The sequence below is a fragment of the Liolophura sinensis genome, chromosome 13 (genome assembly GCF_032854445.1).
Source record: "Liolophura sinensis isolate JHLJ2023 chromosome 13, CUHK_Ljap_v2, whole genome shotgun sequence".
NCBI classification, from domain to species: domain Eukaryota; kingdom Metazoa; phylum Mollusca; class Polyplacophora; order Chitonida; family Chitonidae; genus Liolophura; species Liolophura sinensis.
In genome coordinates, this window is record NC_088307.1 from 22,578,132 (window position 1) to 22,604,660 (window position 26,529).

Consider the following 26,529-nt stretch of genomic DNA (forward strand, 5'->3'; position numbering starts at 1 on the left):
TTAACACACAAATAACCCGGTAATCTTGACTTTGTTTTAATATTAAGTGTAAGAATCCGGTAAACATGTAAGAGTGTTATTATAGTAGACACGTGGGATGTTGACATGGTTAATGTTACATAGCAAAATAGTAATACGCTGGATTACTCACTATGCTGTACGTCTTCGATTATGATATGAATTATGACGGGGCCGTGTGAAAGGTGTTTATAAACGGAACACATATTTTTAATGTGTAGTAATCAACGTATTTGTCTCCTGTCGGTAAACCTTTACATTTTTTATCTATCAAAACTCTCCACGCGCCATTGATTCATTGGGAGGGAGGTGAGGTTTCATCGTCACCTAGTTTTCACGATTAGTCACGCTATGTAAACTGAAAAAACAAAACAAATATTTTACATTTAAATCTTGATAAATATCTCTGTACAACAGGTAGTAAACGTAATCAATGTTTAATTTTAACTCAGTCATGTTTATCCGACAACTGATAATAAGATCGCTTTATAATGTTGATCATACACATTGGGAAACCATAAATCACTCACGTCAGACTTCCTGGAAACTATAAGTGTGGTTAATAAAACCCCACCATAGTATTCCAATATCTGATGGCCTTTCAACACTCTTAAAAAAACCTGGAAAATAAATGAAATACTTTTCAGTTTTCTATATGATGAACCCTGGCTTTCTTTTACTTTAATTTACGGATCTCGTCTTGTTCCGTTGACACAAAATACACCTCTTTCCTCAGAAAGTTCTTATGTTTACAAATGTTATTTATTTATTTATACAGCCGGAGACTAAGCCAGCATGAACTGGATTTGAACTCACAGCAACAGGCAGTGAGTTCGCCTTAAGCCAAAAAGTAGATGATTGCGACGCGCTGGCGCGCTATCCCCCTCGGGCACAAAGCCCCTCCCCCTCCCCCTCCCCATCCACAAACATAAATGTTAACCTCTTCATTTTTTCCGTAGTTCGTCTATATTAATTTGTTAAACTTTATTCAGGCTCCTGAGTAATACAGTACATGTAATCAAAGGTAGTTGCCTAACAATTGAGAGGTCACGTGGTACAGTAGGACCTATTTTACTTTTAGGGACAAAAGAGCTCAAGCTCGAAACTCTCCTCTCTTCGACAAACAAAGAGCCTTAGGCAGTTCGTTCACCAAAATAATACCTTCGCAGAAGCCGTTTTAAAAAACGCAACAAGCCTCTAAACCATTTGCTCTGATTTGCTTATTTGAATGGATAAATCGTGACATTAACGGATAAGTAACTGTCTCAAAGGCTTTAATTGGCGTGTACTTCTAGCGGCTCCAAACCAAACAGGATATCACGTCAAAATCCGTCGTATATGTAAACAAGCCCTGCTTTACGCTAACGCGATTGGCCTGTTACGGTGCAATAGGATGTTGACATAGACGTACATATGCCGGCGGTTGACACGAATTCACGTTATTAGTCTGTCTTTCAGTAACTACAGACTTTGCACGTATTGAGACCACAGCCAGGCAGAACGATGCTGACAACTGTGTTCTTGCTGGTATTGCTGTCCGTAGCCATCCAGACTTCACATGCGGCCTTGGTAAGTTTATGGCGTAAATGTAAGGGTATACCACTGTTTGGCTAACTATTTTCTCTTATTAATATGTTTTGAACACTATTGTCACCTTTAATATTTTGGGTAAGTCAAATCTGGTGACTTCATATTTATTAATCTTTCTATCTAACTGTCAAACCACCGGTCTTTTGCAAGTCACTGAGCAACTGACGCACACATATGCACACCGTATTGGTGGAAGACTTTGTAAACTATCATACGAGCGTTGTCGATCGCTTGCTGAGACCAAGTCATCAGTAACAGTAAAAGTGGGCAAGTTTCCTTTGATGAACACGGTTTTCGAATGTGCTGGAGGTTGAAAGACATGAAAACAAAATCACTGCATTGTGGACATATGATTTCTAATCGTAAAGGATTGAAATGAATAGAATAGGACATAAATGTCATAATTTAGGTTAAATGCATATGTTCCGATATAAACAACAAATGTACATTCAAGTAAATTTATTAGACAAGCATCACACCCTGATTTAGAACATTATCCTACAACAACGATGAATACCAAAAGTTGGCCCCAAATACCTACCATACAAAAATATTTTCAAATACACTTTTCTTTACACAAAAATCCCCCAAAAATATTAAAGATCATATTTGCAAATAGATTTTGACGCTCTTTCATTTGATTTTGGCATCATTTTTATGTTTTCTTCTCCTTTAAGGTTGCTAAACAACACATGTTTCTCTTCAAGCAAGAATTTAATCAAAATAAGAAAGTGAATGTTAAAAAGAGCAGATGATCTCAATGGTGCATTTAAACAAGAACTACCTGCTCAGAAATACGCTTTAAAATTGAGGAACTTCACATTTCTCCTCAGTGCAGCTGGAATAGTTGCTGCAAGACCTGCTGTCGTAGAGAGTGAATGGGCCTCGATGAACCTTTTCCAAACAGGCCACCACAAATCAAATTTATCTAGGATGGTTTAAGAGGATTGCATTTTTCAAAGGCAAGGTAAACCTTGAGAGGATCATCAAAATATGGTGTAGGGCTTCCCCAAAGCAATCCCGCTCAACCTGAGTATTGGCGACCTGGAGATTCATGTCCCGTATACGATGAAAATCCCGCACACAATGAAACCCGTATACGATGAAAACCCTGCGAAAAAACTTTTATTATTTTCAAAAAGATGTTCGAAAAAAGATTTTTGCCCCAAAAAAATGCATTTAACACACAAATAACAAGGTAATCGTGACTTTGTGTTAATATTAAGTGTAAGAAGCCGGTAAACATGTAAGAGTGCCTCTAAACCATTTGCACTGATTTGCTTATTTGAATGGATAAATCGTGACATTAACGGATAAGTAACTGTCACAAAGGCTTTAAATGGAACAGGATATCACGTCAAAACGGTGCAATAGGATGTTGACATAGACGTACATATGGCGGCGGTTGACACGAATTCACGTTATTAGCCTGTCTTTCAGAAACTATAGACTTGGCACGTATACAGACCACAGCCAGGCAGAATGCGGCCTTGGTAAGTTTATGGCGTAAATGTAAAGGTATACCACTGTTTGGCTAACTATTTTCTCTTATTAATATGTTTTGAACACTATTGTTACCTTTAATGTTATGGTTAGGTCAAATTTGGTTATTTCATATTTATTAATCTTTCTATCTAACTGTCAAACCACCGGCCTTTGGCAAGTCACTGAGCAACTGACGCACACATATGCACACCGTATTGGTGGAAGACTGTGTAAACTATCATACGAGCGTTGTCGATCGCTTGCTAAGACCAAGTCATCAGTAACAGTAAACGTGGGCAAATTCCCTTTGATGAACACGGTTTTCGAATGTGCTGGAGGTTGAAAGACATGAAAACAAAATCACTGCATTGTCCACATATGATTTCTAATCGTAAAGGATTCAAATGAATAGAATAGGACACGTTGAACAAATCCTGTCCGGATTTTAACTGCTTTTCCCCGCGTCGTATTCCTCCATACAGAAAACTGTCATGCGCCACTTTTAGACTTAACTGATAGAGCGCTGACGATATGTTTACAAGGAAGTGCCTAGTTAACAAACAAAGGCCGCCGCAAACATTTGTCAGAGTCGTGCGTGACCTACATAGTGATACGAGCAGTTCCGGCTTGAAATAGACTGGAACAGACATGTACATTGTTGTCAACTATCTGGGCCACTGTCCGTTCCTCGGTAGGTTATGATGACCACATAGCTGACGTTACTGCCTTCTGTCCTTGAGCATCATGTTCTTAGACAGATGGATTTCTGAGCTGACAAAATGCATTCGGATTGAAGAAAACCAAGAAAATGATTTAAAACAAACCCACTTCAGCTGACACGTGGGAAAGAAAGTTTTGGCGGGATCAAATATATTTTGCGTTTTATTTTCTGATGAATGTGTAATACCTCTGTGCTCAGATAAACGTTGCATTGTTCAGGGAACTAAATCTCCCATGAAGGGCCACTCTACGAACAATATGTATGCCATGATCAAATCATTCTTTGACCAAAATCCCCTGATGTAATTTGGTTACTACACTGTATTCTCAGAAACTCCGTGACATGAACAAGTAACATTATCTGAACAAAGAACACTTTAAATATAATTAAAGACGTAATGCATAAAGAGCAAAACTACAGTAGCGACGACAGTGTGATGGCTGACAAATAGTTAAACGTAACCGAAACGCGTCCTCTAGTTTAAATTTCGAGGTTTAAATACACTTTAATGACTATAACCCAGTTATGTGTTGTCATTAGGAGTCAGCCGTTTAAAAGAGTTAAATGTTAATTTTATTCTGGACAAAAACCCTGCTAAAGGTTACTGGTATTAAGATTGTAAATCTGACCTAACGTATTATACAGTTTTGAACAATTAGCCACTAGTTAAATAAATAATTGTAATCAGCAAACAGAAGAAGAGATATAAATCTTATATAAGATATGTATTTACCTCATTATATACAAATATGTTTAAAATGTTTTCATATGTAAAACACCGTTAAATAATTCAATCAATACGCATGTTCATTTCATGGGTAATTTAACGGAAAATATTTAATCAATGTTTCAGTTACATTTCCTTATCTTGTCTTTTTTGTTTTAATTTCTTTACTTTTATCTTCAGGATACGGGTCAGATTACGATTGACAGCCTTCACATCCGCTCTGACATCAGACATCGGTTCTCCGAGACACGCGTGACCAGCCGGGTGTCAAACACAGCTGATATAGCTCAGGATGCCACCTTTGAAGTCCGCTTGCCGGATGACGCATTTATATCCGGGTACTCTATGTAAGTGGGTCACGAGAAACAAACACGCAATGGTACGATGGAGTATTTGTTACATGTACATATGCTGACACTAAGACAGGCCTGCTGCAATACGTAAAAAGCAAAGGAATTTCTAAATTTAACTTCTTTCCGCTGAAATGTCTGTTTACAACGACCAAAACGGTTTTCTCTATTTTACCACAAGAGGAATAGTTTCAATTTTGACACTGTGAATTACCCTCAATTGGATTGCAATATACCGAAGGCTCCTGCATATGTTCTGTACATGTATATATCTGACTGTAACATTTGTTCCCCCGGGTTCTGCCCGGTTTCCTCCCACCATATTACTGGTCACCGTCGTATAAACACCAATCAAATAAATAAATAAACGGTAACATTTGCCAGATCCTTTTCAGGGCTAGGAGTGTATATTCATCGTGTTGAATTAGCTCGCTGCGTTGAATACATGAACAGTTGCAATCAAAGCGATGTATATTTTATTTTCGACAACTTATATACTGGCATTGTACATGATTTATTTACTGATTTTTCTTATTGGCACAGAACATACCTTGTCACCAGACACATTCATGCATAAACGCCTGTAAAGAGGCTATACCCTGGCGATATTTAGTTACGAATCGAAGACAAATACAGTCGAAGTTTGGCTGTCGAAAAATCCTAATACTGATCTTCCAGAAAATATCAGCCTTTTGTGTACACGTGTTACCGTTTAAAGCTACTAAAATTTAAAAAGCTTTTTTATAAAGTTTTTTTAATTATTTTATTAAGACTATAAATAGTACAGATCCAAGTGTGATATCGGCTGGAAGACAGTAACTTGACCTCATTTTGATAAATGCACAAACATCCGATTACTAATATGTTGGTGTTGTGTTTTTGTCACAAATCTCCGGTATTGTGTCTTTAGTAAAGCTACCTTTACACCGTCGGCGAATTTTTCGAAAGGTGTGCATGTCGAAGAAACTCGACTCAAAATTGCATCTCCAATGGATGCCCTCGGAAGTTTGTTGATAAACATGTATTTCTACTCATTTCTTACGACTGTTTACTACGATGTACGTGGCTGTCAATTATCAGACCATATTACATATTACCACAGGAACTAATCCTAATCTGACCATGAGGTCGCAGGCTCGAATCCATCTGTTGCCAGGCCACAGTTTTGGATGGCCAGATCTGCCACAATGGTTGGTGGTATATACACTGTTTTCCTCTATCCATGAACCTGGTCCTCGTTTGATGAATAAAATTTTGTTGAATAGGACCTTAAACGCAAATCAGATAAAAATTAAATATGAATTTGTGTTTGATCCAATAGAAATACAAAACTGATAGTTTACTACATAATTCCAATAAAACCACGATCATCAGCAAATGGTTTACAAAGGTGTTGTATAATAGCACGTTGTTGTGTTTTGTTTTTTCTTCAGGACGATAGATGGCGTTGTTTATCCCGGTACTGTTAAGGAGAAGTCGGCTGCCAATAAGGAGTTCAACGACGCCGTAGAGAGGGGCGAGTCGGCAGGGAAGGTCGCGGCGACCAGGTAAACAGAACTAGGTTTAATCACACGATTACACGTGCTCTTCTGAAGCTAGCTGTCGTATAATAAATGGTCAAACCATAACAAATGTTCTAGGCTAAATTTGTAGATTGAACAATACTAGTTTAACCTGCATAAATTGATGCCATCGAAAATTTTAATTTTCAATTATGAATATAATTTAAAGATATTATGATGCTAAATTTGTTGTTGAAACTTTGTCCTTCAGATTTCATTTTACGGTCTGAAGTGTGATTTGGACTCTTGGTATATGGTTTCATGATAAAGCATTAAGAGAGATGCATTGCTTCACAGGATGTCAAAATTTGAAACTGACTAAATCTTGCACTTTTATACGTAGCAACATAATTGTTACTTGTCAATTCACTACTGACTGTTCGAACGTTGAACTTTAGGTGCTGGAAATATTTTGAGTTCAGCAATTTATTCAGTCTTAAGAGGAAGATACATTTCGTTCCGATTTGTGCTAAAGACTTATACGTATTGGCCACGTCAGCGATTTCATTCAGCTAAAGAAGTGACGAACCACTTAGGGGCATTTAATGGATAACCTGATAACGTGATAAAGACTGGCCAGAATTAATAGTTATTAAATATGATGTAAAACACTCTCTCACCGATTGCCGCGCTGTTAAAATCTGCATGGTTGCATTTGTGGATTTTGGTCAAGAAAACAAAGTTGTTTATTTATCTATTTAATTGGTGTTTTATGTCGTATTCTAAAATATTTTACTTATGCGACGGCGTTCAGCATTTCGGCGAGAGGAAACTGAGGAAACCCACAACCATCAGTTCGCTGGCAGATAATGAAACAAATGCCCTTTAACCCAAAGATTTTTAAATGGAGTATTAGAGGTAATAAACTGATTACGACCTCTGACCACCTTAGCATCATTTTTTTCTGTTTCAAGCGCACGTGAAACTAACGAGTTTCTCATTACGGTGAACGTGGCAGCGCATAGTCACGTGACGTTCAACTTGACCTATCAGGAGTTGCTTCAGCGTCGACTGGGTCTCTACGAGCACGTGATCTACATCAATCCGGGACAGATCGTACCGGATCTCCAAGTGCACGTGTTCATAAACGAAACAAGGGAAATAACCCAATTGAGCGCACCGGAAATCCGAGACGACAAACTTTCCTCAAATGTCATTACAGGTAAGTTACTTTCCAGTTATTTTTAATCTTTTAAAGTACACAAGAGGTGAGGGTTCAAATCCTGCACGGTGCTGGTAATTTTTATATGTTTCAGCGCATTCAAGTTGAATCGTTCTATGGCAGTTCATGTTGTTTGTTGCGGGACTAGAAATACTAAAATATGAACATGTTTCTGGCATAAATGCACCATCACAGTTATATGGACTACTGTACGGAAGTGAATAATGGATCAATATACACATACTTTGGGTCATCATAACTGAAGTATCTGTTTGTCAGTATTTCATGCATTGTCACAGAGTTATGACGGAAATTCTGCGCCTTATCTATACTGTTTTTACGGGCTTGGTGGCAAACCGTGCCGTAGGTACGGTCATTCGTCACTTGCATGCTTTTCACCGTTATAGCATCTGTTTCAAGACGCTTCACGCAGGTGGAGATCTATACGCTTCACATATTGTAAAGTTCTTTGGTTTCCTGCCAAACGGTTGCGATTTACTTAAGTCACTCCACCGTTCATGAAACTTAGCGTCATTATATTAAGTGAAAATCTAAAGGAGCGCGGCCTAAAGCATTAGTCAATCAATGAACCAATCAGTCAACTGATCAAGCATTTAGTTCACCAGAATAAGTTGCCTTTTCCCCATATCGTTTTTTATGTTTATTTTTTGTTTCTCTCTCTAACAAGTTTCTCCTATATGTGTTGTTCTTTTCCTTTGTCTCTCACACTAATAAATTTGTCCTAAATACGTCGTTCTCTTCGTTTTTCTCTCTCAATACTAAGTGTGTCCTAAATACGTCGTTCTTTTCGTTTTTCTTTCAGACACCAACAAGTTTGCACGTATAGACAGCCTGTCCCCAAGCTCAGCTCAGGTGACGTTCTCACCTACCGCCGAGCAGCAACAGGAATACTCGGACCGTGGGGTAGCCGGCCAGTTTATCGTCAACTATGATGTACAGCGATCACCAGACTTTGAGGGAGAGCTTTTGGTATGTCATTATTTGGAACTGAATTACGGTTGAATTGAAAACCAGGCTCCATGATCATGATTTATTTATTTATCAGGCTTCTAATCTGAAGGGGCCTCCGTGGCTCAGTCGGTTAGCGCGCTAGCGCAGCGTAGTGACCCAGAAGCCTCTCACCAATGCGGTCGCTGTGAGTTCAAGACCAGCCTATGCTGGCTTCCTCTCCGGCCGTACGTGGGAAGGTCTGCCAGCAACCTGCGGATGGTCGTGGGTTTCCCCCGGGTTCTGCCCGGTTTCCACCCACCATAATGCTGGCCGCCGTCGTATAAGTGAAATATTCTTGAGTACTTTTCTGGGTAATTCTAAACCAGTGAGGTCCAATAAATTGCAGTTTAACATCACTGCAATTTTTTTTACCTATTTCTGCTTACACCATGCTGCTTACACCATAGCGGGCGTGTAAATTGCTACTATTTATGCATTAACATGAACAGTTAGAATAAAACCCAGACTGAGGTAAATGGACAATAGGTTGTGTTTCTCCGGTTACGTGTGACCATTTACCAACTATCACAGTCGTTTTTGCTCTTGTTTTACTCTCTGCGCTGTATGTTAATAATTGTGTTGTATTCCTGCATAAACAAGGATTCTGCTGGTGGACTAAGCATCCCTAAAGCCTGGCCCCTTTGCATTGTTTCAATGTGATTGGATGTTAATTGTGATGACAACGCAGTATTTTTAGTAATTGCAATTTTTTTTACCTAATTCTGCTTAAACCATGGTGTTAGTGGGGCATGGACATTGCTAGTATTTTATGCATTTACGTGGAACAGTTAGAATAAAATCCTGACCGAGGTAAATAGACAATAGGCCGTATTTCACCCCTTACGTGTGACCATTTGCCAGCTGCCACACTGTCGCCCCTGCTGTGGCTTTACTCTCTGTGCTGTACTTCTATAATTATATTCCATAAACTATTTCATAAATGACTGGTATACCGCACCGCACACCCCAATGACCAGCCAACACGTCAAGGCCAATTCTCAAAACAACGTTCGTCACAACTCACGGGAGAGCTTTTGGTATGTCATTATTTGGAACTGAATTACGGTTGAATTGAAAACCAGGCTCCATGATCATGATTTATTTATTTATCAGGCTTCTAATCTGAAGGGGCCTCCGTGGCTCAGTCGGTTAGCGCGCTAGCGCAGCGTAGTGACCCAGAAGCCTCTCACCAATGCGGTCGCTGTGAGTTCAAGACCAGCCTATGCTGGCTTCCTCTCCGGCCGTACGTGGGAAGGTCTGCCAGCAACCTGCGGATGGTCGTGGGTTTCCCCCGGGTTCTGCCCGGTTTCCACCCACCATAATGCTGGCCGCCGTCGTATAAGTGAAATATTCTTGAGTACGGCGTAAAACAACAATCAAAAAAAAAAAAAAAAAAAAAAAAAATCTAATCTGAAAGCTGGAAGCTTGTTGTTTCGACTTTCTACTTCTGGCTATTTTTCTTTTCTGAAAACAGCCGTCGGTGTTTTTGAAAACAGCAAATCTCAGTTGGTCTTGGCTCACATGTACCACACCAATTGCGCTACATGATTGTCCGTATAACGTCACCCCACTTCACATATTTATGCGCCATACTGGACATATAAAGAAGTCTAAAAAAAGTGTTTGAGGGAATGAGTGCTTGGGCTTTAACGTCGCACTTAACAGTTTTCAGTCATATGTGTCTCAAGAAATATTGAGCCTTGTGGATGAATACAAGACTTGCAGCGCCTCAAAAATTTCAAAAGGTCCCGTTTTTCTCGTCATGCATCGCGAACCAAGAGACCATGTTGATTGTAACTACATGTGCGATGGCAACATAAGTCAAATGTTGCCATCATTCGTCATCATGTTAGTCTGTAATATCGATCTGTAATATACGATCATGTTAGTCTGTAATATCTTCATGGCCGCATTTAACCGCTTATGTGTGGCCATTTGCCAGCAATCACACTGTCCTCACTGCTCTGGTTTTCTCTCTGTACTTTACCTCTATGTTGTTTTACTCTCTGTGTTTGAATTATGTTGTATTCCTGTATATGCAAGGATTCTGCTGGTGGACTAATCATCCCCAAGGTCTCTTTATTATTTTTTTATGTGATTGTATGTTTAATGTGATGAAAGCACAGCATTCTGGGTAATTCTAAACCAGTGAGGTCCAATAAATTGCAGTTTAACATCACTGCAATTTTTTTTACCTATTTCTGCTTACACCATGCTGCTTACACCATAGCGGGCGTGTAAATTGCTACTATTTATGCATTAACATGAACAGTTAGAATAAAACCCAGACTGAGGTAAATGGACAATAGGTTGTGTTTCTCCGGTTACGTGTGACCATTTACCAACTATCACAGTCGTTTTTGCTCTTGTTTTACTCTCTGCGCTGTATGTTAATAATTGTGTTGTATTCCTGCATAAACAAGGATTCTGCTGGTGGACTAAGCATCCCTAAAGCCTGGCCCCTTTGCATTGTTTCAATGTGATTGGATGTTAATTGTGATGACAACGCAGTATTTTTAGTAATTGCAATTTTTTTTACCTAATTCTGCTTAAACCATGGTGTTAGTGGGGCATGGACATTGCTAGTATTTTATGCATTTACGTGGAACAGTTAGAATAAAATCCTGACCGAGGTAAATAGACAATAGGCCGTATTTCACCCCTTACGTGTGACCATTTGCCAGCTGCCACACTGTCGCCCCTGCTGTGGCTTTACTCTCTGTGCTGTACTTCTATAATTATATTCCATAAACTATTTCATAAATGACTGGTATACCGCACCGCACACCCCAATGACCAGCCAACACGTCAAGGCCAATTCTCAAAACAACGTTCGTCACAAAGAACCAAAGAGCTAATTTAGTATAGAAATTAAGAAATTTGAATGGATTCATACAAAGTAAAGCATGCGTCAACATTTTTCCATGATGACACAAAGACGACGGGGAAAGTTGTAGGCATATGACTTAGTATCAGTATCTAAGTTGTGCACCAAGCTAGTTACTATATTGTCGTTATCAGGTATCTGACGGGTACTTCGTCCATTTCTTTGCGCCGGAAGATCTACCGCCAATGGGAAAGCGGATTGTGTTCGTTCTGGACACAAGCGGCTCCATGAGCGGACGGAAAAACCTTCAGCTCCAGGAAGCTCTTCTCTTTATTCTCGGGGAACTCCGACCTATTGACGGGTTCAGCATCCTTCTGTTCAGCAGCGGAGTCGAGTACTGGGGCTCAGGCAAACTGATTCGCGCGACAGAGGAGAACGTCGCCAAAGCCAAGCAGTTCGCCAGGACAATCGGAGCGAGTGGAGGTACAGTCAGAGTTAACAATGGAGCTCAAAAGATAAGAGAAAGCAATAGTTCAAACTAATCGTGACTGGTTAGCTGGGCTTTATAGAGGGAAGGCTTAGTCAGCAACCTGTGGTAGGTCGTGGGTTTCCGCCCGGTTTCGTCTCACCATAGATGAAATATTGTTGAGTATACAGCCTAAAACACCAATCAAATAAATAAGTGAATACGAACATAAGAGAGACATCATTAACAATTTGTTCTAAATGCAAGTTTTCAGTGAGGTAAGTGAGAATTAGCAGAAAATGTTAGGCCATTAATCTATACAGTTGTACTTGTGTATTTTGTCTATCACAGGTAAATGAAATGTATTACTGTTAAACTTAAGGTCTAGCTACTCTTCCTAAAATTCAGTTCAATGACATTTAGCAAATGTAAAACAACAATAGGTTACGCCACGACTTGTCGATAGCTATAGAGCAGCAGTAGGAGAAACCCACATTCTCGTGCTAGTTGCTTAAAAAAAATCAAGTTCAAAGGGATTAAAGGTAAATTGACAAAAGGCCAGTTTTCACCATTTATCAAATATGACACCGTCATTGCTGCTCTGATGTCATTCTCTATGCTGTAGTCTTTTCTACTGAAGCACCACATTAATGGTTGGGTTAAATACGGTGGGGGGCCTCCGTGGCTCAGTCGGTTAGCGCGCTAGCGCAGTGTTGTGACCCAGAAGCCTCTCACCAATGCGGTTGCTATGAGTTCAAGACCAGCCTATGCTGGCTTCCTCTCCGGCCGTACGTGGGAAGGTCTGCCAGCAACCTGCGGATGGTCGTGGGTTTCCCCCGGGTTCTGCCCGGTTTCCACCCACCATAATGCTGGCCGCCGTCGTATAAGTGAAATATTCTTGAGTGCGGCGTAAAACAACAATCAAAAAAAAAAAAAAAATACGGTGGTGTCACTCTTGGAAAGCAAAAATTCATTACGATTTAACATTAGATGTTTCTGATTTTCTTCACACAGGCACAAACATCAACGCTGCTCTTCTGGCGGGACTGCGCACGCTCTCTCCTCACGCGACAAATCCGTCAAATCCGTCGCTCCTACTGTTCTTGACGGACGGCCAAGCGACGTCCGGGGAGACAAGGTCGGAGAAAATACTGGAGAACGTCAGCGGTGCGCGTCAAGCTGGACAGTCCATCTACTCCTTGGCCTTCGGAAACGGGGCAGATTTCGACCTTCTGCGAAAGCTTTCTGCTCAAAACCAAGGCGTAGCGAGGAAGATCTTTGAGGATGCGGACGCGGCGCTGCAACTGTCGGGTTTTTACAACGAGATCTCGAGTCCTTTGTTGTCAGAATTGGTCATCAAGTACATCAGCGATTTTGTGAACGACACTAGCCTGACCCAGACTTCGTTCAGCACCTTTTTCCGAGGTTCCGAAATTGTCGTCTCAGGAAGATACAATGCGCAAGCCCAGGGGCCAAGAGAGCTCAGTGTCGTCGTCCAGGGTAATGATGCGTCAAGCCCTTTGCTTAAGAGACGCCGTTACTGTCTTCCTCCGTGGCTTCCACGCCCTCTCCGTGATTCCTGGTATCACCCACGCCCCTGGCCATGCCCCCCTCTACCCCCACCGCCAACTCTCAGCCCCACCCCACCGACTCCACGACCAACTACCTTCATAGAACGACTCTGGGTGTATCTAACGATCCGTCAACTGGTGGAGAAAGTGGTGGAAACTGACAACCCTAAAGCTCCAGCATCGGTGAAGGCTAAAGCAGATGCCTTGAGACTAGCTTTGAAGGTAAGTCGTAGAATACTCTAAAAAAGTTTATTTATCAAATGTCTTAAGATTGAAGTCAAAAACACGGCTGCAATTAAAATGAAATGCTGTAAAAAGTTTTAAATTATTGCACTGATTCTTTATTGCAGAACAAGCAAGGAAGAAACCCCAGCTTGCACTTTTTCCTTTTCCGAATTTGGCTTTCTAAGAACTTGCAATTTCTGAAAATTTCCTAAATTGCTTTATAAATAGGAACTCAGCTGGTTGGTTAGTCGTGGCATAGACAAAGTAGAATGTTGAATACGTCGTTTAATGCCATCAGAATCAGATAATTAAAAGAAAACATAGCTGTATGTGTCAAATCCAAATGGCTTCTCACAACATAAGCGCAGAACTGTGCGGAGTCCATTTCCAAGAGCAAAGGGCTTTGACATAAGTCATCTTGGTACCTAGGCACTTGGCTTGCGGGAGCAAGAGAATGGCTTCCATTTTGCTCCAATTGTCAACCCGGAAAGGTGATTACCTCGGTTACTTGCTTCAGGTTAAGATTTGTGGAAAGCCAGTTCTACTGTGTTGTGGGCTACAATTGCAAATCGGTGTTCCTTCCTCTCACTCAGCTTGTTTATTTACTTATTAATTTGATTGGTGTTTTACACTGTACACAAGAATATTTCACTTTTGCGACAGCATTATTGTGGGAGGAAACCTGGCAGAGCCCGTTGGAAACCCACGACCATCCGAATGTTGCCGGCAGACCTTCTTACGCACGTCCGGAGAGTTTATAGTATTTTCAATGGGGCGTTCCCCTAAACCAGCGTTAAGAATACGTAGGCAAGGGCACTGATGTGCTACAGGGAGACAGATATAATCTTTACAAAAGAACACAAAACAGTAGTGCAAGAATGTAAACGACTCATACTGGATTTGAACCCGCGACCTATCGTAAACTACCAAAACGTTTATTTTCAAATTTGCAATGTTTCAGTACCAATTCGTGACACCGTACACGTCCATGGTTGCAACCAAGCCTAAGAATCTTGATACGAAAGTATCTTTCGGTCCAACTGCTGTCAAAGGTAAGTCTTAACTTAAATATGTTATATGCCATTTTATGTGATGTGCACTAAATCTATTTATTTGATTGTTACACCAAGAAGTTTTTACTTACACAATGGGGGTCAGTTTTATGGGTGGAAAAAGCCGGAGTGCTGAAGTGCCGAAGTGCCGGAGTGAATCACCAACCTTTGGCAAGTGTTACGACCCAAACTGTCTGTATTATAAAGAGATGGCTTGTTCAAAATACACGACAGTTTAGCCGCACAAAAAGTAACCAAAACCAGCAGATTTTATTTTACAACAATTTATTAGGTTTAACAAAAACAGATAACAAGTCTTATACAAATACCAAAGTACTTAAGTTTAACAAGAAAAGATAGCAGTATCTATACAAATACTAAAGTACTTACATGTACAACGGTGTCAAGTCAAAACGCACGCATATATCCCACAATGCTGAAAACCATACCGGCATAAATCCACAAATAAGAGGGAAAATCCACGGTATAGCTGAGTGTATGACGAAATGTACACAAAATTCCACAGACACTGCCCGTGTAGGCCTACTAATAAGCACTGTGTACACAAGAGCACAAATTAAATATACAAGTTCAGACTGAACAAGTGCTCGGTGGAGATATGATATAACAAAGCCAGAGGCTATAAAGACACCAAAATTCAGCACAAAAGGCCTACTAAAGTAACACACAGCGAAAGCATCCAAAACTCTCAATAATTCTCCTCTCTCCCCTTTTGACCTGCTTTCATAGGTCTTATATAGAATTTTCTAGAATAAGAAAATTCTTGAACACTTGTTGTAAACAAACAGTCCCCGAACTGAGCGTATCCTGGAACACTCTAAGGTAGAGGCAGACAGCAGGCCCTGGACTCAGCATATGTAAACAGTGGCAAGCTAAATTTAGAAGCTAACGGCAGTTGTGCACATAACACAAGTTACTGACCAAATTCCCCATGTTGCTCACCATATGACCTTCAACGAACGTTTTCCGTGTGAACGGCCTCACGAATGTCACCGATGGTTTGTCATGTAGGGCCCACAAGCAGTGAGCGCGGAGAACTCTAGATACTGCTTGTCCAAGAACGAGTGAATATGAAAGTGAATAACGAAAAATATATGAGAGTTAAATGTCATGAGATTCGAAGAACGAATAACGTCTTAGTGACTCGTCATTGAAGAAACAACAAAATGTCGTGGAACAATATTCGCTTAAACTTTCTATTTGACAACCGAATAATTGATATCGCGCTGACACCTTATTCGAGAAAGCACGTGGCTTGAGGAGTGAATTCAAAACAGCATTACTCCAACCGTATGAAGGGAGATCTGCCAGCAACCTGCGAATGGCCGGTTTTTGCCGGGTTTCCTTCCACCATAATGCTGGTCGCCGTCGTATAAGAGAAATATTCTTGAGTACGGCGTAAAACACCAATAAAATAAATAAATAAAACAGTATGATGACTGTTATAATTTTAATATGGCGTAAAGCAATATTCGCTTGTTCATTCAACTGTACAGTTTGTATTGACTTACATTTTTGTAGAGTCATCTAGCAGTGTACCCAGCTCGCTCAACACTTCCTTACGTCGTTCACAAGGTAAACGCTTAATTCATCTTGATATTGATGACTCAACAAATCTCGACCAGCCAATTTCTGTGCTGAGTCGGGTCATACTTTAAAACCCACGAATTTCCCTGGCTGGGCGACTAAGACCAGTGTGTTGTGTAATGTGATTCATTACTAAATATGATGACAACATAGCCTTGTGAGTAATTATAGGCCAGCAACATCTAATTAATTGCAATTAACATCACTGCATTTTTTGGCCTAATTTTGGTTAAGTCATGGTGTTAGGGAGCTATTTTAAATTCGCATAAACAGTTAGAATAAAACCCTGAGACGAAATTTTTTCGGTTATGTGTGACCAATTAATACAAACTATCTAACAGCCGTCTGCTTCCTGATATGAGAGTATTGTTTATATAAGAACAGCAATCTTCATGGATTAACAAAGACTTGCTTGGCTTTTCGTTAGGAATTAGATATAACCGCAGATTAAAACCGCAGATATATATATGAAGTCGTTGCTCGTTGAAAATTTAAAAGGTTAGTATGAAACCGTTTAATGTAATATGGAATTTGTTGATTAATACAGCTCATAGACGCACATTTAGCTAAGTAGCTAAGACGCACATTTTGTTAAGTACGACATTTAGCTCCAAGCATACATACATACCTACACACATACATACATAACCTTGCAATAAACCAACAGTGAGCATCTTGTCCTTGTTTTGCACTAACTTTTGGTAATCTTTGTTTTGTTTTATTTAGGATTCCCGGCCATAAAAAAGAGCAGTGGTTAGTATATACGTGCAACAACGCACTTACCGTGTTATCTCTGGCTTCGAGGCAGTATTACTTGATACGTGCATTAAACCTTAGAGGCAAAGACAACACTAAAGCGAAGTATATATCAGACGAACGACCATTGAAAACTGTACATGAAAATAGTTGGATTTATTTTTTAAGCGAGTAAAGTGGTGTTACTGCAACCAATCCCACGGTAGTCCGTTGTGACCCAGAGGTATCAGTGACGTCATACCATTTTAGTCTATTGTGACCCAGAGGTATCAGTGACGTCACACCATTTTAGTCTGTTGTGACCCAGAGGTATCAGTGACGTCACACCATTTTAGTCTATTGTGACCCAGAGGTATCAGTGACGCCACACCATTTTAGTCTGTTGTGACCCAGAGGTATCAGTGACGTCACACCATTTTAGTCTATTGTGACCCAGAGGTATCAGTGACGTCACACCATTTTAGTCTATTGTGACACAGAGGTATCAGTGACGTCACACCCTTTTAGGCTATTGTGACCCAGAGGTATCAATGACGTCACTCATTGTTTTTACCTCAAATAATTTGTTACAGATCTAATTGGCGAATGCATTCATAGACCTATATGTATATGCATTTTGACTGATGAAATGCAGCAGTCTTATGTGTTTTAAGTGACAAAAACTTTGCGTGACGTCACTGGTCTCAATATGGTCATAAAAGGCCACCATAGAACAAAATATACATATGCATTTTACTAAGTTGAACAAATTCTAAAAAAAAATCAACAATTTTACTGGGTAGTTTTAATTGGTTCTTCATGTTAAACATACACCATTTTAGTGTTTTCTTTGCCTTTAAGCGATAGTAGCTTATATTGTAGCTTTCCATGTATCAACCCTGTATAAAAAATGTTTTATTTATTTATCTGATATTTCTCAAGAATATTTCATCTATACGACGGCGGTCAACATTATGGTGTGAGGGAACCGAGCAGCGCCAGGAAGAAACCCGTCAACCATCCGCAGGTTTCCCTGAAGACAGTGGTTAACTATGAGTAGGAGACAATCTGCGTGCGTCTTACAATTGTAACAATCAGTCTACCATTTTTAGACCATGTATGGTAGTAACAAACACACTGTAACTTGTATTGTCATATACTGTAGCAATTGTCAAGTTTTGATGTGGTCATGCGTATCGAGGCTTTTAGTCGGTAATCAAAGGCCATAGCTTACATAATGTGATACATAAAACGAATGTTTAACAACTGATCTTACTTGTTTTAATTGGTTTGTTTTACATTTTGGTTAGGAGTGTGAATTTTAGATGATGACACCTCTCTTGAAAGATTTGATTTGATGAAAGAATCCTTGAATCCTTGCACGGTGATAGATGGGATATTGCTAATTCAATTCAAACGCTGATTCTTATACTCCCCAGGACCACTATCTTTTAGACGCAGGATGCATCCGTCAATCATCAGGCCAAATTATCAGATACAACCGCCACCAGCAGCGACACTCCAGCCGATTTTGACGGAAAGTCTAACCACTCCGCCTCCTGCAAAACCCAGATCAGGTTAGTAACATTTACACAAAAGGCTCGATTTTGTGTTTTATGGCTGACTGATGAACGAGTTCAGACCTAAATCCGCCATTGATTGACCAATTAGTCTAAGCGTTGAGTTGCAAATAGATCATTTAGAAAAACATAAATGGTAAATATAGCCAATAACAAGTCATCAGGCAGTTTCAGTGATGAAAAGGAGACTATCATGCATCACTATCAATCAAGTGAAGACGTGTAAAAACTGTTCTCCCCTCAAACGAGTGGTTTGGCGGGGCATACGATCATCAAAATGTGAACTGAACAGTGTGTAACCCATGCAGCACCCCAATAAACTTACTGACCAAGCCCTGTCGCAAGTAATGCGCTTCAAGGTGAAGAAATTGCGAAGTGATCTAATGGTCAAACCATGGCCAGTCAACCTTCCCCGACCAGAGTGCACGGACTGCACGCTCGCGGGCAGAGCTCGAGCCAGCCTGCAGTCAGTATTGCCGTTGAGCCGGAGAGCGGTCACTCACTGGACACTGTGTTTACTACGACCACAAGATCGAACAGTCCTGCTGATTCAGTTGCTATTAACCCTGAACTAAAGCGACGCGGATCCCTACCCGACCTTCCTGCCGTAATCAAGGCTGGTAAGACTGGTTTATTTACTGAGAGCTTGCTCTCCCCGCAGATTAGTGGTCAGCTGAGAGCCGTGATAAAATACATAGTTGACGCTACTGTCCAGTCGCTACTTGAAGTTTTGAAAACAAGTAAAACTGAGACAGACTTGATATCCACCAAAATTGATAGCCTACGCAGACAACTTCCGGAAAAAGACCTTATCCTATCCGGCTATGAAAATAATATACAAGATTTGAAAGCAGACTTATCACACCTCAGTTCAAAGCTAGAAGACTCGTCAAAAGAAATCAAGGAACTGAAGGCCGAGAACATATTCCTACACGACAAGGCTGAACAATACAGAAGACGGGACTCATTTCGCGTGATTGGGTTGTCAATCCGCCCAAATGAAAGTACAGACGATAGGAAACATTCTGAATTTATTAGAAGCAGACAGCAACTGAAACACGTCACAGACCTCCAACACGTTTACATAAATGAGAATCTCTCAAAGCGCAGGTACCAGATGTACAAGTTACTATTAGAGGAGAGAAGGGAGGGGAAAATCCATTCTGCCCGGACATTTGATGGCAATATTGTCTACCATGTCACCGAAGGTGGCGCTAGAGTTCAGCTGACAAGAGAGCCTAACATAGAAAGTCTGTAACACTTTTTAACAGTCTCAGCGACTCTGATTTTTGCAGTCCGGTTATATATCCCTATAAACTTTATGATCTACAATCTAAACTCTGTTTGTCATGGAGTGTCGCACCCCACCCCCTCCCCCCTCCCCCTTCTTTACATTTCTTTCCGTAGACATAGTGTAATGTCAGTGTGAAAACCCAGTGTGTTGATCAGCTGTGGCTGCTTATCCAGAATGCACGAGCTTGTCAAGGTGGAAAACTAAATCTAATAGCAGAGCATGACCTTCCACTGAGTGACCTCCCACCTAGATAGACCTCCTTGCACTCGCTTTTCTCCAAAGCACGAGCCTTTCTGAGCGTCATTCTTTCTATCTCTACAATAATCCAAACAAAATACACCATGTTCCATAGTAATCAGCGAGTTTCTACCAGCATTGAATAAGTGCACGGACCTGTGCTTTGACCAGTCAGCATTACCTACCTTTCACCTGGGACATGTAAGCCATTGTATCCAAACTTGTTCACCAGACCAGTATTGACAAATTCCACAGCCTCTGAAATCTATAATAATCCTAACCTTGCACAATTACATGTACCACGTGCCTATAAATATATTTGTTTGTTTATTTGATTGGTGTTTTACGCCGTACTCAAGAATATTTCACTTATACGACGGCGACCAGCATTATGGTAGGTGGAAACCGTGCAGAGCCCGGGGGAAACCCACGACCATCCGCAGGTTGCTGTCGGACCTTCCCACGCCCATAAATATAAGTGTTAACTATAAATATACATAGTTTAACGTGGAGCTATATGTACTCTCCATAAGAAACCTGAACCTATTTGAATATATGTACAAAGATTCTTTGTAACTTTCCATAATTATTGTAGCTATTCCAAAACCACTTTAAGGAATTTAAACCTCTAACACGCCTTGCTTTCGTCCAATGCATCTGCTCCTAGTGTTTTGGCTTCTATTGTATATTATTTGGTTTCCATCTTATCATACGCCTTTCACACACTTTTATGCACGGGCTACATTCATATTAACTAAAATAGTCGCACAGATGTTTTGTACAGGAATGTCTTTATTTATTTTAGACCATGGGTAATGATCTAACGAGCTACCGTATGACTATTGGGTTATTTGGTCGGACGTTTACTTCATCAGGCTTTGTGAAATATAATCTGTTTAACTACCTGTTAGAAATTCTTACTGCTACGTTTATAACTATCTTGGTGTCCCACCGACTTTTAGTTGTCAACAAACTGAAAATTGTCTACTGGATGTGTTATGTACCTTTACTTAACTGGTTAATTTTGAAGTGCGGGGATGTGGAAATCGTAATCAAGCATGGCGCGGAGCCTGTGTTCATGTTGCCAACCATTTGACCGCAGCTCGACGCACTGACCTTGAGTGTGACCTACTAGAAATAGTATGGGTTGAAGTCCATGATAAACTCAATACCCTTCCCTGTGTCATATACAGTCCTCCTAATTTACCAATGGAGAAGTGGGAAGTGTTAGAGGAAAATATTAAACGCGTTTTAGACCATAATCCAAACAAAACAATCATTATTTTAGGAGACTTTAACGAGAACCCTCTAGACCTATCAAAATTTAAGTGGCGAGATATTATTTCTCGTTTGGGATTGAGTCATTTAATTCACACAGCTAAAAGACCTCAGTCAAACACCATTCTGGACCCTATAATTTGTAATAAACCCGACAAAATTATTGGCTCCGGTGTGCTTTCAAATTTCTGTAGCGACCACTGTCCAACTTACGTTCGTTTTCATTGCAATACAGTCTTCGAAAAGAGTTACAGTAGAACAATCTGGAAATATAATCTGGCTGACTGGAATGAATATCGCGATTTCTTGAAGTCCTCTGCCTGGGACAGTATTCTTGAAAGGACTGTATTGAGAGTATTATCGAAAAAATTGAGAGCAATATATTGCATGCTGCAAAGAGTACAATTCCTAACAAAACAATTACAGTCAAATATAAAGACAAAAGCTGGATAACACCACAAATCAAACACGAAATTCGAATAAGATACCGTTTGTTTAAACGATCAAGACGTTTTAAAACTTGCCATAATATACGTACATTTAAAACTCAAAGAAATAAAGTTAATTCACGTATTAAATCCCCGAAACTTTCTCACCATTCCAAAAATGTCGAAAAAATTCAAGCCGGCAATGTAAGTGAAAAAGGATGGTGGAAAATAGCTAATTCATTTTTAAAGGGTAAACCTGGTCACACTGTTACTTTTCCGCCACTAATAGCTGATGATGGTTCATACGAGTATAACACAAGCACAAAGGCCACTATATTAAATATATTTAATATAGTGGCCTTTTAAATATATTTAATATACTATATTTCTCCAAACTAGATGTCTTTTTTGATATTTCAAAGGCTTTTGACAAAGTCTGGCATAAAGGTTTATTATACAAACTTAAAAGTGTTGGTATTCGAGGCAATTTATTAAACCGGGGTGAGGATTATCTCACAAACAGAACTCAACGGGTTGTCATCAATGGCCAGCAATCAAAAATAAGCACACTGCAAGCAGGAGTACCCAAGAGTTTGATTCTTGGACCCCTGTCGGCGATCTATTTGACAACTTCCTTTCCGATTCTCCAAAATGTGCTTGTGGGCCACAAGTATGAAAATGCTGAACATTACCTGTTAAAAATGTCACCTGTATGATGCACAGAAGGTAAAACTAATGGATGGTGTTACGGCGTCGGGTTATACTGGTGTTATTACACCTGTTACGTTACCTTTTGGGGACAGCAAATTTCCGGCAAAATCTAATGAAATTATTATGAAACATGTAGGTCGCTTGATTAATGAGAGCCGAGGATTTAATTAACCAGTGTGTATTTATATCATCAGTCTCAGGCTTTACTCCAAGAGACGAAAACATCTGTAATCCTATTTGCATATTTAGCTGTATAATTTTAGGAAATTTTTTAAATTATTATTCTTACATATCTGTCGTTCCTATTTATTCACGCACATGTCTATATTATATCGTCCATTTTGAACTGTTGATATGTAGCCTATTTATCACTGCACGCTCCCACCAAAAGTACTATCTCTTGCACATGTAACTCACTAGTCCGATTACATTGTATATATATACACACGTGCAGTTATTCATCTGTCAAGTTGTTGTATTCACCAAATGGGTCACAGTATAAGTCAGGGCGTATTGTGGTCCGAAAGATTACAAAATAAAGACTATAAAAAAGGAGACTATCAATATTCAAAGCTTGACATCAATTTTAAATTTCGAAGTCGTAGTCGGTGAAAAATTTCCAGGACAAAAGCTAATGTAGTTATCTTTGATTGCAGATGTTCATGAAACACCATGCTTATGCCATAAACATACACGTTTTTTTTTTTGTCTCTAAAATATCTTACAAATTCCTGCAAACCGCCGAGTCTGTGGCATAGTGCTTTCCTGCTAATTCCTGCAAACCGCTAAGCCTGTATTATAGTGCTGTCGTGCTTTCCTGCTAATTCCTGCAAACCGCTAAGCCTGTAGCATAGTGCTTTCCAACTAATTCCTGCAAACCACTAAGCCTGTAGCATAGTGTTGTCCTGCTTTCATGCTACTTCCTGCAAACCGCTAAGCCTGTAGCATAGTGCTGTCGTGCTTTCCTGCTAATTCCTGCAAACCGCTAAGCCTGTGGCTCAGGGCTGTCCTGCTTCCTGCTATTTCCTGCAAACCTCTAAGCCTGTATTATAGTGCTGTCGTGCTTTCCTGCTAATTCCTGCAAACCGCTAAGCCTGTAGCATAGTGCTTTCCAACTAATTCCTGCAAACCACTAAGCCTGTAGCATAGTGTTGTCCTGCTTTCCTGCTAATTCCTGCAAACCGCTAAGCCTGTAGCATAGTGCTGTCCTGCTTTCCTGCTAATTCCTGCAAACCAGGCTTAGTGATTCGGGCCTAATTTCATAGTTTCTAGAGTTTCTTAGTTCTTTGATGGTTTGTGTTACACATCGTTTTGGGATTTGACCTTGCGATTATTGACCTGGAGAATTCTTATTGGCTGACGGCTGGTATACTAATGTTGGTTTCGTCGCACTAAAACATGTACTAATGGTATGACTTTATCAAATATAGCGTTACTGCAACCAAACGATACTCCCGGCTCTGTATAATCCATGGCGATTCGAACGCCAAACAAGTTGGGGAAAAATCAAGAAAGTCTTAAAAGGGTTTTATCCAACTTGTAGGCACACGTTATGAATTAATTTAAAGCTGTTCACACGGAAGTAAACACACTTTTAGACCTCTTTAGAAAGAGAATAGCGTGGTATGACTGATGGAGCACTGATAGAAAAGTTTAAGCCAAACTGTCAGTAACGATTCTTGTGAGTTTTCCAACTAACCAAGTAAGTCACCAGATGACTTCCATGACTCATCTGAGCCGATCATATGACTAAGTTTTCTCTGTCGAATTAGCTCTACTCTATGACCCACATTTTTGAGTCAGTTGGCCCAAACTTTTCTCTCAGTTTGCTAGGAGCTCTATAGCACACATAGGCTCATAGTATTTCGAGCAAATATGCAACAACAGTATACCTGTTCGAAATTCGCGTTAAAGTTAATGCGAAAAAAATAATCATACTATCATCAACATCAATGTTTTGTCAGCGCTGGAAATATTCTTTTTTTTTTTTTTGTTTCAGACATCCCGCCAGGACTAAGCATTGAAGTAAATGTTACCAAAGAACTAAATCTGGAAGTTAATGTCACGACAGAGCTTAATCCGGAAGTAAATGCCACGACCCCAGACGATACTGGATTCTCCCTGTGTTTGGACATTGCCTCAACTTATGTGAACGAGTCCGACATCCTGCTCCTAAACGATACAGAGAATGGTAAGACTGCTCTTTCTGTAGTACTGAACCTCTTGTTTACCGGTCAGAATGGGTCAAACATTGTTTCCGCTGTAAACGCCCAACCAATAGATTTGGGCGCATACCATGAACCAGTCCAAACTAAAATTTACAATGTATTCAATGTAAATATTTGTATGACTGAGTGAAAATATCATGTCAGCTTCCTGTTGTCTCATGCTATAGGCTGCCGGATTACGTCGTCAGAAACTTACAGATACATAAGCTCGTATTGTCGGTACGGATTGCTTTTTATTTCTAAAAAGATTAAGACTTGTAACTGTAGATGAGGACGTGTGCTAAATCTATCGCTCGGTAGAATTTGAACTGATTTATCAGTTCCGCTGCGATTCCTTACTAAGTAAGATTTTGTACAGTTTTCTGCGGCTACTTAACTTTCAGAATACAAGAGCCCGGAACACATAAAAAACTTAAATTTGTATTATTAGTCGTTGTTGTGGTGTGTCAGAAAACAGTTTTAGAAACTATTTTTCGAAACGGTTCGTCACTCTAACTTGAAACCTGGTACAAGGCGGCAGCGATATACGTCACTTAGCAAGGTGGAGTTTTGGGTCGCATTCGTACATTTTTAACAAAACTTTGTCATGCCTATTGTTCCGACGGCCCAAATCGTTAGAGGACATTTTGCGAAATCAATACTTCCATAATGTCTTTGTTCTGCATATTTTCTTCCCACAGATTTAGTTGTAACAGGGATTTTACAAACTGAAAAATTCGGAGATCACCGGAAATTTGAATCGGTGTCAGTACGCCTGAACGGAAGTGACGTCTTGACGGTGGCGGTGACGTTAGTCCCGTATTAGTAACATCACGTACCGCTGGTGGCAGATGAGTTCTCTCAGTACTGATGACGTCACAATCACGGTGGTGACACGATTGAACTGGTGACCCCAAGCAACGTGAGTCTGGTGTTCCACAAGTATGGTATTCAGACGAGGCGATCTCTATCCAGTCCTTTCATTACAGTGTCCGTCAACAACATACAGAATCTGTCGCCCGATTCAGCAGGAGTTATTGGTATGTATATGTATTGCTATAAGAGGTATATACCGTGGGCCTTCGTTTTCTCGTGGTTAGCGTGCCAGTGCAGCATAATGACCAATGTGGCCGCTGTGAGGTCAAGTCCAACTCATGCTGACTTTATGGGAAGATCTCCCAGCAACCTGCGGATGGTCGTGGGATTTTCCAGCCCGGTTTTCTCCACTAGAATGCTGACCACCGTCTATAAGTGAAATATTCTTGAGTCGACGTCAAACATCAATCAAGTAAATAAAGAAATACTCTGAAGGAATACAGTGAAATTTCTGATATACCAGATCATCATGAAAATGCAACACTATTCTTTCCAGGGGTCCAGCGTGAAGAAAGCGAAAATAATACAGCCAATTCTCTAAAAACCACTGTGCACAAATCTGCATGCGCACAAAGACGTGTGCCATCTGTGGTGCACATTTCGTGCTCTTGTGACACACTGGCAATCTGTGCATATGGATGTGCATTTTTTTTTGCCACAATGCTGTGTACCACTTCTTTACATTCTTTTTAGGGGCAGCGCATGCGTAATGAATTTGTAAACTTTGGCCTTGATTGTGACACTATTTTTACATCATACAATTTCAGGATCTCTGCTTCGGCTGGAAAACCTAGAGTTAATGGCAGAT

General features: G+C 40.2%; 1 protein-coding gene across 3 annotated transcripts; it reads left to right on the plus strand.

Annotated features, from left to right (window-relative positions):
* The first annotated feature begins 1,453 nt into the window (after window positions 1–1,453).
* On the plus strand, window positions 1,454–25,924 carry LOC135480225 (inter-alpha-trypsin inhibitor heavy chain H4-like). 3 transcript variants are annotated; one of them, XM_064760000.1, is made up of 13 exons: window positions 1,454–1,587; window positions 4,722–4,888; window positions 6,325–6,438; window positions 7,368–7,615; window positions 8,439–8,605; window positions 11,648–11,936; window positions 12,934–13,712; window positions 14,677–14,767; window positions 16,310–16,363; window positions 17,102–17,128; window positions 18,550–18,687; window positions 24,638–24,829; window positions 25,547–25,923. In XM_064760000.1, the coding sequence occupies exons 1-13, from the start codon at window positions 1,522–1,524 to the stop codon at window positions 25,669–25,671; spliced, it is 2,457 nt and encodes an 818-aa protein (XP_064616070.1). In that variant the 5' UTR covers window positions 1,454–1,521; the 3' UTR covers window positions 25,672–25,923. The 3 variants fall into 3 exon arrangements, with proteins under 3 accessions (XP_064616070.1, XP_064616071.1, XP_064616072.1); XM_064760001.1 differs by lacking the exon at window positions 17,102–17,128 and having other exon boundaries at window positions 25,547–25,924; XM_064760002.1 differs by lacking the exons at window positions 16,310–16,363; window positions 17,102–17,128.
* Window positions 25,925–26,529: the final 605 nt, after the last annotated feature.